Raw genomic sequence first — 15,603 nt, forward strand, 5'->3', positions numbered from 1 at the left:
GTGCCCTTTGTATCCACTCTTGTCTTGTGACCCATTGCTGTTATGGCTTTTCTGTGGCAGGAAAGGCTGGCAAGACTGACAGGAGGTAAGTACACTGCCACTCATTGCCAGTTGTAACTTCACAGCAGATTTCACCTCTCCCCCTAGTTTTGCAAAACTGCTTGAGCAGTGCTCCTGCACTGCCTCTCCCGACCCTTCCCCCTTTAAGGGCTGCCTCAGCTTCTGCTCCCCTCTGACTTGTGCATCACAACTGCTGCTCAGGGAGCTGGTGCACCGGGCTGCGGCTGAGCAGAAGCAGCCTCTACTGCTCTACTGTCCCAGGGATGGGACAGGGTAATGTACAAGGGAAGCTAAAACTGACCCAGAAATTGTAACTTCTCCCATGGGAAGTCTGGAAGAAAAGTCATTGTTTGCTGACTGATTGTATCAACATGATATTGAAAGTGCTCCTGTATCTAAATGAGGATCTAAAACCTGCTATGAGGAGTTAAAGGCATTCCCAAGACCTGTGGCTTGAAAGACACATCCGTCAGACTTATTTCCCTGGGCTAAACCCCTACTCCAGAGCTGCCTGTGACTGCAGGAATCAGGCCAAAGAGGGCACGTCCTAACCTGACCTCTTCAGAGCAGCACCTGGGAAAACGGCAGTACATTGAAGGCAGGAAAAATATTTACAGAAAAGTCAAGATAAAGCCTCCTTCATCAGATCTGACAGCCCTTTTCTCCCCACACAGGCTGATCCAACTGACCTTTATTTACTTCCAAAGTCTCCAGGCCAACCTGCCAGCCCAGCCCTGTACCACACTGGACAGGCTACGTTCAAGCTCCCACATCCAGACTCCTGCTGGGCTGTCCTCTGCAGTTACCGCCTTCATTTATACTCCTCCGCCCCTATTTCTAGTAGGTTTAAGATTTCTTCAGGTGTGAAAGGGTTGCACACCCTGTACCTACCGTCCTTGCAGGAGCAAAGATTAGTTCACCTTTTTTACTGCCAAAGGAATTTGCCAAAAAATTCTCTGCAGTTTACCCAAAATTTGAAACAGAGGATTTCAAGGAAGCATGCTACTGGTACTGTTTCAGAGCCTGACAAGTGTACGTGAATCCCCACAAAGACACACAGGAGAGGGTCAAACCACAAGTGAAAATATGAATGCCACGTAAAAAAGTTACATCATCTTTCCCAGCTGAATCTCTTGAATGATTCTTTGTTGTCAAAAAAATTGTTGCTATTGAGCTAAAACTGAATTGCCATGAGCGGTGACTCACAACACAACCCGTGCAGGATGGCAGTCCCACCTGAGCAAGGAAGCACCTTCCAGCAGAAGGCAACACATCTTTCAGTGGAAGACATCTTACCTGTGCAACGGAACACAGGACAAGCAAAACACAGCGAGCAGAAACATCTCCCAGCTCAGGTGTAACAACGGTAGACAACCCAAGTCAAAGTGGAAAGTCTGTACTGACTACACAGCTGAGCCACTGGAACAAGCCGTAACCAAACATGTTTCATCACGCGGCCTCCAGCACCAGGACCAGATGCAGACAGTGTTTCAAGGAGTACAGGCAGAGCAGTTACACGGGTTTGGAACTAAAACCGCGTCTCCTCTTGGCATTACAGCCAGCCACTCCACAGCCCCAGATACTGCCTTTGATTCCTGCACAGACGATGCGCACACAACGAGCGGTGAGCTCAGTCACCGCTTTGCAGGCAGCAAATGGAACGGATGCCCTGCCCAGGAAGGGATCTCATGTTTGACTGAAAGGTTTTTTTTTTTAACGAACATGTAAGGTTCCTGTTCATTAAAAGCTCTGTGAAACAGGATGAGACACAGTGAGCAAAACAAACATTTTAAACTTGCGAGAGATACCAGTAGGTATGGCTAATGTAGAAGGGAAGTGGATTCACACTGTCTCCTGAAGCACCAAAGACGTGCCAATACATAAAGGCAGGGTTTTAAGCTCCTGAAAAACACAGATGCATCAGATATCACTTGAATCTTCAAATTCAAGTGAGGAAGAAGTGCAGCCTGACTGCTAAAAAAGATGGGTGTTTTGTTGGGGTGAGTTTGGTTTAAAATTGAAATACGAATATATACCAGGCTGAGTCTGGTAAGAAAGGGCTCGTAAGTGTACTGGTAACCAAAGTGGTCCTGTTTTGCCAAGAAAGGAAAAAGTGAAATCTGTACACACATGGACACAGCACGCCTAACATACAACAGGCTGTGGTCAGGGACAGAAGCAGCAAAGGGACCAGCCCGGACTGGAGGGGACACTCTCAGCTGTCACTGAGAGCCACTGCGCTCCTCAGCACTTGTTAGATGACTGTCTGGGGTACTGTCTACAGCCTCTGATCCTTATGAAACTCACACTACAAGAGACTGAAGCTTGTGATAAAACCTCATTCAATCCCCACATAGCTGCTTCTTGTCCCCTCATTTGTCTCATTTCTTTCCGTGCTTGTTGAGATGTCCTTACCTCACCGAGATCAGGTCTGTCCTTTGCACAGCTGGGTAGAAAGGTTGTACCCACACAGACAGCTCTTGGCCTTTCAACTTTTCTCCTGCAGATCAGATACTGTTTTCTTTCCTGCAGCTTTTTGATTACCAGTTATTCTTGGTCTCTACCAAATATGAGATTATTAACTTACTGCCCCCAGTGCACCTGAAAAGCGAGAGGACAAGGGTCTTAGTTTGCAGCCTGGGTAAACCTGTTCGTGAAGTGTTCCAGCACAGTGTTTGCCCACCAGACACTGCTTCTGGGATAGATGCAGACTTGCTCCAGCATTGTTATTGCTAGGTGATGCTCAGGAGCACGAACAAACAGCATCCACTTGTGCAGTACTTCTGGTAGTGTCAAGAAAGAACAATATAATGGGGGCTTGAAAGGTGATGAGAGGGTATGGCACTGGAGGCAGAGCCTACACAAAGCTGCAGGAAGATCCTCCATCAGGAAACAACCGCCTTAAGTGCTGGGAAGGAGATGAACTGGAAATGGTCAGAGAAAGTAAATAGAGATCTTGGAACAGATTCAGCCTACAACAGCCACTCTATATACAATATAAGTCACCTGGATAATTTGGTCGAGGAAGTTAAAAATTGATTTTTTTATGTTATATATTGATTAAATATTTTAGATGTGTATTTTTTACTTTTACCCTAACTATATATTAAATTTTGATCTAGAGGAAGGTGGAGATTTTCACTGCTATTTAAGAGATTAGTACACATGTTCTATTCAAAATAATGGATATCTATGTATCCAGGAAATTTAAGACACTTCAACAAATTCAGCTAAAAATAGGAAATGCTTTCCCGACATTAGTGTCAGCGTGAGACACAACGGAGTGAGTTTTAGATTATCCAGCAACTCCCACTTCCCAGCCCAGCGCCAGCCTGGTATGGGGAGCATTTTATCCTGCACTATTTTTAGGGAACTAGGAGGTTATTAGGAAATTACCTAAATAAGGAATGTTCTAGTTCTTCCTTCTCACAGCTGCTATTCACATTCCAGGGCTCCAGTTAAACCTCTTGGGACAAAGACTAAGTAACATGGAAACATTTTTTAACAAGAGCTTTCAGCGAGTTCAGAGCCTTGCTGGTCAGCAAGCCTGCCATGAATCGCACCACGTAGCTGCTTCCCACGGACCAATGGGCTGTATTATCTCGTGGGCTTCCTAGAGCTCATCTAACACCTCCCAGGAAGCCCGTATTTTTATTAAATGGCAGGACGTGACAGAGTAATGAACCATTATGAATTACTAACCCTGAATGGCCTCCCATGCAGTGCCGGGGTAAGCTGACAGCTCCGGCATTCATCAGCAAAGCCAGCAATAACCTTATCATGGCTGGCAGGCAAAGCAGAAGCAGGGCTGCCTCTCACCCACCAGCCACACTCACAACCGGGACAGACAAGTGTGACAGAGGTCCCAACATTGAAGAATCTCAGCTGTTAACATCCAAGGTCTCCGCTATGGAATTGCCCTGGTCTCTGTGCCACTGCAGAGAGATCCTGCCAGGAGCTGCCTCATGTAGGACAGAAGCTGCACTTCCTCCCAGTACAGCAGATGCATCACCCTCTTGCCCAGTTCTCTATGGAGACCTCTCATTGTGGTTTTTGAATCCACATTCAGGGATAGTTACAACTCTACATCTACATTCAGCAGACAGTTCAACACCAGGCAGCACACCACAAACCATGAGGAAGAAAGCGGTGATCACAAGAGGCAGATTTTTCCAAGGACACCTACATGGACTCAGTGTGAGGTACAGAAGACACCTTTTCCTGCAAGCATTTGCCTTGGATTCTGTCATAATAATACCTACTGTTTGCATCTGGGAAACAAAGCCCAGGGCAGTTATGTTCTCTGCTCACTAACCACAAAGGACCTCTACCCTCAGGTGGCCGCAGTCGTCTTCAGTGCCCACTGCCTGGCTTGCAGGGAGAGTGTAAGTCTTGGCTTTGACCTATTAAAGTCTGTGTCTGTGTCATTTAGGTGGAGATTCTGGGAAGGTTTTGAAACAATCACAACCACAACAAGCTGGCTCTCCTGCATGCACCATTGCAACACGTCAGTTTTCTGAGCCAACTGGGAGGGTGTGGGGAACCCTTATGAAAAAGCTATCCATGTTCTATTAATTTCCAAACCCCTCTCAAGTAAGATACGGTAATCTGATGCCTCTCCTCCCTGCCCCAGGTAATTTGCTTATTTCAGACACTTAGATGCAGCAAGGTACCAGGAAGGGAGCATGTCAGAAAGGAAGTGTGCAGCCCAAAGCAGGTAAGTCATCAAGTGTTCTAAGTATTTTGAGGGAAACCAGAAAGCTCAGATCTCCCTTCCCAGCAGCCCCCAGGTCGTCGCTTGCAGCCAGTGGAAACTGTTTTGCTGCTAGGGCACAGAAAAGGCAGAGAGGCCAGAAAGGTCCCTTCTCTCAGCTCTCTGTTTAGAATTATCAGTTAATTTCCAGCCCATATTGTTACACCTCACCAGGAGAACAGCATCACAGACGAGCCAGAAGAGGAGATGTGGCATTACTGCTTTGCATTAAACAGTGATCTGGCAGAAGACCAGAGGAAAGCGAGGAGTGTGAGAAGGTGATCTCTCCGTGGACATGCAAAGCTCAAAGCCAGCTCCCCAGTGCAGCAGGCTAGCAGCAGGGATGCAGCTGGGTTCCTCCCTGCAGGAAGATGTGAAGATGTACAGATGTACACCTCCAGCATAGCCAGAAAGCGAGATACAACAGCAGAACGAGACAATATCTGCACCCAAGAGCCCACTGGGAGACCACTTCTGTTCAGTACTCCTGAGTTACAGGTGCTACAAGCATAATCTCCTGAGACCACAACACAACGGATGAGCAAAGCACAGCAAACTCGGGATCTCTCCAGGGACCTAAGGGTGCTCTGTGTGCCAACATCTCAGGGGAAGTACAGCATCAATTCTCCAAAGTCATTAGTAAACATGGAACAGAAACCCAGCCTGAAGGACAGGCTGAAGGCCTTTCTGCAATGCAGCATTTTCCTCTCCAGAGCCAAGTACTAGCAAACTGCAGAAAACCCACAAGCGCTGCACATTTTTTCTGTCCCATTATACCAGCTGCTTTTGCAAAATAAAATCTTTAAAAAACCAAGAGTGTGGTCATTCATTCGTCACTGCTCTCTGCTGAACTCCTTGCCCTGCCCTTGCAGGTACACAGGCTTCAGGCCAAATCCCAGTCAAATGCAAAAGCCCGGAGAGTAAACAAGTGTCCAGGGTGCCCACTCCCCAGTACACTGGGAAAGCAGAAGGGTGGGATTCTTACACAGTGCTCTAAAGCACATCATTTGATCTGCTGCTACAGGCACCCGCACCCCACCTCCCTGGTCCGTGTCCCCAGGACCCCCGTTTGGAAGGCGAGCTGACGTGAACCAGTCTGTGCAGGCAGCCATCCCCAGCACACGTGGGGGACCTCAACAGCCCGCACTGCAGGGATTCCCCATCTGCTCTCCGGAAACGTGCCATGTCTGCAGGAAGAGCGGCAAGAGAGCGAAACTGAAGCCACAGGAGGCCTTACACTTCAGTACAACCAAAGGGGCTCGTATTTGTGAGAGCTAACTTACTCTCGCTATTAAACAGCAGCGGAGGAGGCAAGATAGCAAGGAGGATCCAGTTCGCAGCACTGATGCTACACCACCACCATGGTAACAGTGGACCACAACAGAGGCTGGTGAAAAAGAAAGCATTAACAGTGCATGTCACTACTAAAAATGTAATTAAGGGCTTTTTAAAAATTTCAGTCCAGGCAAATGTATTTGCCTTTGCTTCCAGCTCTCCAGAGACGTTATCTGGAATTACCACCTCGCAACTCCTCCAGCCCCATGCTTGCCAGCTAGGGTTTCACACTCACTACTAGCAAGCACAGTTTGTTTTCTGTTCCACAGAAAGGCAGAGTATTAAACTGAGAAAAACAAAATCTCACCACATTCAACAAGCCATAACATTTTCCTAGTACAATTGTTTATACCAACTGGAGAAGTGTTTCCAATAAACCCCAGGAAGCAGAACTCCCTGGGCAGGCAATGCAGAAAGCGGCAGGGAGTCTGTGGCTGGCGCCTTTGGCTGAGTGGCAGGGCTGCAACAGCATTCTCGCTGCGCCCAACCACCCATCTGCAGGCAGGAATGGCTGCTCAAGTCGGTGTGCGTGAGCTGGCTTCAATTTGTCTGTATCTAGCACCAACAGCGTGGCAGTTGTGGTACAGGCTTTCAGCCAGATGCTTTACCTGCAGACCAACCCAAGAAGGTGCCACGAGTGCTGCCAGGAAGCTGCCACCACCTGCAGTGACTGTCGCCAGAGCTGCCACCACTTGCCACATGACGACAGCTCACCACCACTGTCAGCACTTCCAGAGAACTCTAGGCTGCCCTGGTTAATTGTACGGTTTTGTCCAGTTGTACCTAATCAGTTAAAAAGGAGAACTGTCTCCACTCAAGCGTTATCAAAACCCAAACTAAACCATCTCTGCAGTCTTCAGAGCCACTTGTTAAAACAGACAAAGCCACATAGACAAAAAAAAAAAAAAAACCCAACAAAAAAACCCTTAAAACCTGCATTTCAAAGTGATACTTCTCAGCCTGTGTATTTACCCACACCTGACAAGTCCAGCTTCACAGAAACACAGCTTAGCTGCAAGTTCCACTCATACAACATGTCCACATTCACGTTAAACTTTCGCTGAGATACTGAAAATGAAAATGTTGCAGATGCCAAGTGAAGAAGCTTTAGAATGCCACGTATATTTGACCTTACTTTTAGGCTAATGCTCACTTACAGACATGCCATGCTAAGTGTTACTATTTTACAAAAATAAATGGAAAGCTATGGGAAACAGACATCCCATTTTATGGAAGACATTTTCACTGAAGTGTAACCTTACAGCTCACCAAAACTTAGAGAAGAAAAAAAATTTAACTCCTCAAATTAAATGTTTATGTTTAAAATCATATTGATCTGCAAGGCAGGCAGCTGGTCCCGACACTCAAAAAGCATCACAGCTTAGGGAGGAACACAGAGGAACAGTCTATCTTCCCAAATCTAAACTAGCGTAGCATTTTATTCACGTTCCTGAAATCCTAGCTTTCAGACAGACTGATTCAGGAGAAACAATCCTCTCATTGCACAAGTAGATGCCTACACCGCACTGAGACGGTGAAAAGTGATGCCTTTCTCACATTCAGGTTTAACTGAGCAAAACAGGTAGGGAAAGAATTGTGTGACAAACATAAGCAGTATCTCAATACTCACACTACGCAAAACAGTCACTGGAGTCCCCTGAGCCACAGTGATGGTTACAGACTGCTGCTGCAACAAGCAATTCCCATTAATAGAGAGCAACGCTTCTAATTCACTGTGCAATAAATTGAAATGAAAGGCGGTATTAATTCATTGTTCCAGTGCTGCCTTGCGTCAGAATTAAGACAGCGATACCATCACCCTCTAGCACTAAAAGCTGTTTCCAACAATTCAAACACACTCAAGAGTAATTACAGAACACAATGTGCTGAAACCTTCCATACTTCAATAATAGCACTTTTACGAACAGGTTGAGGTAGAAACATCAGCTATTTCTGAATTCAAGTTCTGAGACAGTACCTACATAAGAAACATTTAAAGCAGTGGCCCAATCCTGGTTAAATAGAAAAAAAATCCTCTTGGCTTCAAAGGAGCAGAATTGAAGCTAGAAAAGCTGCATAAATCACATCCTTCAGTCCTACAAAGTTCACATGAACTAATCTTGCTAAAATGTTTCTGAAAGAACAAGGAAACCAGTCTTTGAACACATACATGATGGGCTTGAAGAGGAAAGGCATCATTTACCTGCTGTGGAGATGGAAGGAGTGAAGGGCCATACTGAAAGCAAAGGAGATGTTAGTTAAATATCAGAAACAATTAAGAGCCAGGTCTGTTAATTACAGGAAGCGATCGCCCAGGGAAGCAGCGGATCCCCAGCACTCGAACTGTTAAGAGTGCGCTGGGTAAAGCATCTGCCAGAAAGGCACAGGCGCCTTCCAGCAGCAGTTGGGGTAGCGGAGGTCCCCTCCAATCTTCCCATCTACAGTGAACTTAGAGTTGCCATACCGGAGGAAGACTGCAGCGTACTACAGCATGGCATACAGAGATCGTTACCCACCCGCCTGAGATCCAAATTAAGTAACTAAAAATGAAGAGAAGCAGCCTGGTCCAGCAGGTAGGGCACTAACTTGAGACCTGGAAAGCTGGAGCTCAGGCTGAAAATTGTACCTGAGTGGGTCAGAGCCCATCACCCCTGTCCACACAGCTCTCCCCCTCTCATCCTTCACCTGCTCCAGCTTTCCCACGCAGGGGCAGTCTGAGGGCACAGCTGGGTGAGGGTGCGAGCAAGCAGAGAACTTGACACACACCAGCAAAACAAACACGCTGAAAATACATCAAGGAGTGTTGACTGCCCATGAACTTTTACAACCTTGGTGACTCGTTCAACAGTGTTTTTAGGATAGATCAAGTGAGTCGAAGAAAGGGGAGGGTGGCATGCCACATTCAGGGCACAGTTACTCAAACAGAGCTTACTGATGGCTCACAGTGAAAGTATTTTGAAAGCATTCAGGATCAATACGACAAATAGCACAGCCCACGAGAGGGGACTCCCTTTGAGACGGGGCCTCTTGCACAGACCACCAAAATCACAGCAGACAAAAAGTGTTTTTCATAATGTCATAAAGGACTGCAGTATAGGAGACATATGGGAGTCTTAAAAGTCAAATAAAAAACATCACTGGAGCTTCTAAGAATTATAGTTGATTGGAGGGGGACTGAGGGCAGGAGCAGTTAGGGGTACCCAGAATCAAGTACTGGTGTTTAGGCCCAGAGAGAAACGTGTGTTATGCCAAAGGACAGGAGCTGGGAACACCTGAAAGATTAGTTCACATTTTGCATAGACAAACAAAGTGTAGCCCCAATCAAAAAAGTTCTCTATGGTTTTAAAAGGGTTAATTTCCACATAAGTGAACAAAGTTTTACCAAACTAATTGGAAGAAAAAACATACAAGGAAGAAAACAGGACTGAAAATAGACAGTTCGTTAAGAAGAATTCATCAGAGGGCGGAGAATACATGTTTCTGTGTGAGGGCTGTTCTAACTAAACCCTTGCTGATCAGTAACTGCATAGGTCAGACTAGATGTTGACAGTAAAATTTTTAAATTGTGATATAAGAAATGTTATTTTTAAGTTATTCAGGAAATAAGGAGAAATTGTGCATTTGTATTAGACAAAATAAAAGAAGACATTAAAAAACATTTCCTTGGGTTGAACACATAAGGCAGACTACTCAGCCCATTTGTGGCCACAAGTCCTAAAAAGCTTTGGCTTGCCAACATCCATCATGCAGCAACATTTCAGAAAACTGGAAGAAGGCCAACGTGCTCTTTCTCCAAGGACACATGCTACACACCCAAGCAGGAAAGATAGCTGGGGCAACATGAGCAACTTTGGTAAGGCTTTTGTTGACTTATCACTGGATAACCACTCCAAACAACAAATAAGGATTATACAGCTTCAACACTGTACACAATAGATAGACCAAAAACCGGTGATAGATCTAAAAGAGGTTACTGGAGAATAAACGTTGAGCAATCTTAATACACACCCTCAGAGACCAGTTTCAGCCCCAATGTTGGTCAACTTCTCAGTCCAGAAACAAATACAAAATTGCCTATTAAACCTAGCAAACTAGCCAAGCAAGAAACAACAAAGCCAGGGCAGCCACAGGACACGATCTGGATGCCCTGGCAGGCAGGGCCTATTCAAGTAACAATTCTGCAATGCAACCAAATATGAAGTCATCCATCTACGAACAAGGAAAGCAAACACTGCTGTTGGGGATGCCAGGCTATCTGGGACTGCCCCAAACTCTGACGTTGCAGAGGATGCCAAGGTCAGAGCAGATAATCAACTCAGCAAAAGACTCTGGATAGAGGGCTAATGCAATTATGGGATATACAGAAAGAGAAAGAGCACGAGTCTGGAGGAGATTTTATCTCCGTATACTTGAAAGTATGTGTACAGTGTATTGTTTTAAAATGATATTTAAATTCTACAGTACCCTTAGAAAAGAGACTGGAAAGACTGTTTTAGACTGGAGAAAATACACTCAGTGAGTGACTCAATGCTTAATCTGTTTAGTTTATCAAAAGGTAGATTTAGAGGTGATGTTCTCAGTGTGTTAAAGGCAAAAAAGTGGAGGTACTAATGAACCTGTTAACAGAGAAAGCTTTAGCTATAAACTGCTTGAAACTGAGCTAGATAAATTCAAGGGAGTGATGAAGTACGACATTTCTTAACAGTAAACGTAATTAATCTTTCATTTAATAATGGTACAAGCAGTGCAAAGTAAAAAAGTAGTGCATTTTCAGTGTTATAAATCTTTAAATTAAAACTGGATACAGCATAGATTATTTGATTCAGGTAAATGCAAGTTTCTGTGTCTGGGTGAAACTGCACAGCTTATTCTAAGAGATCTGACAGGATCATCTTTAGTTTTTAACTCAACAAATTTATAGCAACACAGGAAAAGAACAGCATAATCTATCACTGCCAGTAACATCTGCATAACTCCTCTGTGCTGAGGTAAGGGTGACGGATTATAAACCATTCTTGTATCTGAAACATCAAAACCATTCAGTAATTAAGGCAAATTAAAGCTCCGGCCTTCCTCAGCCGCCCAGACGACTTACTCAGAGATGTGTACGAAGATATCAGGCCCTCCATCTGCAGGGGTAATGAAGCCATGGCCTTTGGAGCGACAGAAGCATTTACAGACGCCTTTGTAGGTGGGACCCTCCGATGCTCTCATAGTTCTGCAAAAGCAAGCACAAAGAGAGCTGTTCGTTGCTGAGCACGGATGCAACAGCTCTGGACGTGTCAGCCAGAGCACACTGAACAGTACTCACTCCCAGCGGGTACGCTACTCTGCAGCAACAGCTTAACACTCAGTTACATACACTGCACATGTTTTGCCTGTAGCCTTTTTAAGAAAGACAAAGATTATGAAGACGTTCGCTAGCATTATAATCCATCAGTTGCCAACTTGAATCCATCTGCTGTATCACCACCTTAACGGGGTTTACACAGAGACGTTGCTAGATCAGGACCTTCTCATGCCATGACTGTGCCCTAGGTTGCTTCTGCGTTAGAAAAGGATTTTGCAATGATTCTTCAAACTCTGTAATTGTGCTGCCATTTGGTTACACGCACCAGGGCAATTTTGACATCACTTTCCCAAATGTTTAGAGTTCACCGAAGTCTAAATAAAATCACCAAAAATGTGGTAACGGCTCTGCTCCTTAAGTCAAACTAACAGTAAAGAAACACAGTTGAAAGTGTTAAAGAAAGAAGAAGTCTTCATTAAATCACTTCATTTCCAGCTCTATAAAGCTGTCAACACACCTGACCCCACATGTACTTGCTACACAGAAAAGCACTCACTGCCCTAAATAAGCCATTAAAGTTCAACTGCATCTTTCAAGGAGATAAAGTACTGGGGGATAAGGCCCCACACTTGCAGTGAACCAAAATTAAATAATCCCACTGAATAAATGTGACAGGCAGTGGCGTATTATCTTTTCCATACATCTGTGGGGCCAGAGCTCATCTAGAGCTCCTCTTGTTTAAGAGGACACTAAAAAGAATAATAAAAATGTAGAGCTATTTTGATTTTCAGGGCAAACACAGCAAGATTCCTACACTAATTAATGATTAAAGAACTGTGGAAGCCAAATAACGTACTTCAGTTTTGTAAGAACCAGACTAGGATTAACAGCTGAGAAAAATTACAAAGAGTTCATTATTAACACAACACTGAAGCTTGGAATTGCTTTTCAAGGGCAATCCCAATTATCAAGTAAATCATGTTTCTTTTAGCAATCTATTTTCCATTACAAAATTTAGGGCATTTGAAGGCTTTTGGAACCAACAACATATAATTTTTTTCTTCTGCTGTTCTTTTCCACCTCATTTTGAATACAGGAGTAATCATTGAGATGCTACATTGCTACAAACAGCAACAAACCTCATCTCATTTTATAGAAAACCTCACACAATCTTAGAGAATCAAAGAGATCAGGGTTCATACCTTAAAAACCAACATATTCTTTTACAGGTCTGTTTGAGCAATGTTCAGATGGCGATATGAAAGCTGAATAGGAAAAGGAAACAAGCCCTCTGAAAAGCGATGGCGTCATGGACCATCCTTAAAATATAACCTGGCTGGTGGTAGCACAGGCATCAGGTGTGAAAGAACTAAAACCTCCAGTGAGGTCTGATCCAGTGCTTCAGTGGTACTGAGAAGAGAGATCGTGTCAAAGGAGCAGGTGAAGCTGATGAAGAAACACCAACAGGAACTGGTCCTAGGAGCCACAACCCAGTGTCTGAAGTGAAGCAAAGCTTCAGACAAAAAACGCTGTTTTGAAAAACCTCAGTGTATTTTTCCCCCTCCATGTAAAACTCTGGTCTTAAATAGTGGAAGAGACTTTGAACATCCTTTGCGCAAACAGAGCACTGATAATCTACATGCAATTCGGACTAAAAGTCTAGTGGCATCAGAATTTATTGGAGAAGAGGTAACAGTAAAATACCAAAGCATCTTCCAGATACAACCATCCCCTCCGACTCCCTTCACCTCAGCAGGGGTCTGATCATTCTGTCCAAACACAATCATTTGGTTACGTCTGTGAGACGCAGGTTTCCCAGTACTCACGCTGAAAATGTCCTGGTCCGTCGGGTGGGCGGCGGACTGGGGACGAGGTAGCCTCTCATGGGTGACGGGGAGCGATCTCTCACCCTGCGGCTTTCAGGCAGATGGAGAGAACTGGGTGATGGCGGTGAGGCAGCGGACTCCTGTGAGGCGGATGAAGTGGGCTCAGAAGACATTCCTGATGCCTGAGAAAAACCTAGAGAGAGGAAGAGATCTGACTTAGCCCAAAGTGGGAATTGTCATAAAAGTCACAAATTCTTCAGCTGATGATTTTGTAATAATATGACTCACTTCCTGCAGACGTACATACAGACACAGTTGCACTAAACGCTCCTGCTCTATGTCAGTGAGTTCATTTTTTAAGCTTATTTATTTTTAAATCTCACAGCTTTTGTAAGCTGTACTAGGAAGCTCCACCGAAAACAGATTACTCCACAGCTAAGGCATATTTGCTTACTCCTGCCTCAGTCACAGGCAACGGCTCCTGAAGCAGAGCTCGGCCCCAACGTTGGTATCAGTGTGCCCCTATGCGGCTTCCAGACAGATGGGGTTTGGCCACTGACAGCAGAGAGCAGCCTCCTGCACCTGCACACAAACACACGTTACAAGAAAAACACTAGAAGAAGAAATGCTGAAATAAAGTCTGCACCTCCACTGCTGGAGGTTAGTTTTGCTGTGCAATCACTGATGCTAACTTTGTTGCTGCTGCTCAGCTATTAGCAGAGCTGTTAGAGCTCATAGCACCTTCAGCTTGACTGCAAGGAGAAAAATCATACAAGTGCTCCTTAATACACTTCCATTAGTTTTCTCTGCCAAGGACGGGAACACAGACAAAGCTGGGAGGCAGTGGATGACGATAAGGAGGTGACCTCTCCAGCCTACAGTGATCTGGCAGATGCAGCAGTCCCCTTGGGCAGGTCTGGGTCTGTGACAATCTTCCAGCAATTAGGAAGCCAGTAGTCCATATTTGCATTCAGACTCCCAGCAGCTGAAGTCAGATTTGCTCTTATTCACATCCTACAGAAGAGGAGGGAGAAGGCCCCTTTCTCAGCACACCGACTGCAACGCGCATCTCATCACACAACAAGCAAAACTCACAGAATCCATGGAAAAGAGAAGGACTGATAAGGAACAGCAGCACTTCTACATACACAAAGGCACAGCTTACAGGTGCAGCAGTGACAGAAAGAAGATAAACCAATCAGCACTTGTTTGGTATTACTGTGCAAGTCCCCGTCGACACCGAAAGGGGAACAAGCTGTACAAAAAATAACCAATAACCCACCACACTCTTAGGTGGAAAGGAAATCTAAAAAATCTAAAAATATCTGGATATCTGGATGAGTTAGCAAAAACTGTGGCGATCCGGGTCAAGAAAATATCACGAAGGCAAGAAAAGCTGCCTTAAGACCAATAGTTTCATAGCACTGAAATCTCTCACATCCATTATGCACCTTCCTTTTGACACCCACACTCCCCAACCCATGAATTATGGAGTGGATCCTTCAGATGACATTTGAGAGATGCAGCCTTCTTGCTAATGACAAATTCCCATTATTTCTTCCCGAAACTAAGGACTAAAATTAAAAAGGCCTCTTAAGAATGAAGTCACCAGGGAACAAAAGCTTTTGTGTTTAAATGCTCAGGGTGCAGAGAAGGTAGAAGTGGAGAGTCATGTTCCCTCATGTAACCAGCTTGAGCTTTCCACACTGTTCTCAAGAGCAACAACTCAGCTGAAAACAAAACCACAGCTTCACGGACGGCGTGCCAAATGTGGATGGTGTTTGCCACTCATGAGCTAATGCCCTGCCCAGTGTCACAGCACAGTGTTCAGCTGAGACCAAGGTGGTAAGAGCAAAGGGACGGGATTTTTCAAACTTCCTCCAAAGAGGCCTGCTGTGCTAGACGGTACTGAGGAATTCTCCTTGGATTTCAAAAGGCCTCTTTTTTGGGTGCCCTGCTTTCAAGAGAGATGCATGTTTCAAGGAATGCATGTCTGACATGGCAGGACTGTAAGTCACAGGAGAAATAAGAGCAAACAATTAAAACCTCATTCTGATAACTCAGCACACACAGCCTGGCCTTTGCACGAGTGAAAATGCAGCTTTCTGAATCACACACTTTCTCGTCTAATCTAAATATAAACCAGTTGGTTACAGGTGACAAGCAAAATGCACAGCTATCCATCCATCCACAGCAATACACCAGGGCCAGCCAGAAACTATTGCCCCTTCCTCAAAAAAGGACAGGCAGGCAGAAGAATTTTCCCTCCCCTTCTTTAAGACACAGATTAATCTCAAAAATATTTACAAAGAGGCTAAATGGAGTTAGAAGTGTGCTAA

The 15,603-nt window shown here is 44.9% G+C and overlaps 1 protein-coding gene across 2 annotated transcripts in view; it reads right to left on the reverse strand.

Annotated features, from left to right (window-relative positions):
* The window catches only part of CARHSP1 (calcium regulated heat stable protein 1), a 37,182-nt gene that overhangs the window by 2,835 nt on the left and 18,744 nt on the right, over positions 1 to 15,603 (reverse strand). For both annotated transcript variants that reach the window (XM_086759405.1, XM_086759406.1), the window contains 2 exons: positions 13,265 to 13,457; positions 11,244 to 11,366 (listed from right to left, as the gene is read on the reverse strand). In XM_086759405.1, coding sequence (XP_086615531.1) covers positions 11,244 to 11,366; positions 13,265 to 13,437 — 296 coding nt within the window. In that variant the 5' untranslated portion in view covers positions 13,438 to 13,457. The remainder of the gene's footprint in view (positions 1 to 11,243; positions 11,367 to 13,264; positions 13,458 to 15,603) is intronic.

The sequence above is a fragment of the Chlamydotis macqueenii genome, chromosome 15 (assembly GCF_036417535.1).
Source record: "Chlamydotis macqueenii isolate bChlMac1 chromosome 15, bChlMac1.mat, whole genome shotgun sequence".
NCBI classification, from domain to species: domain Eukaryota; kingdom Metazoa; phylum Chordata; class Aves; order Otidiformes; family Otididae; genus Chlamydotis; species Chlamydotis macqueenii.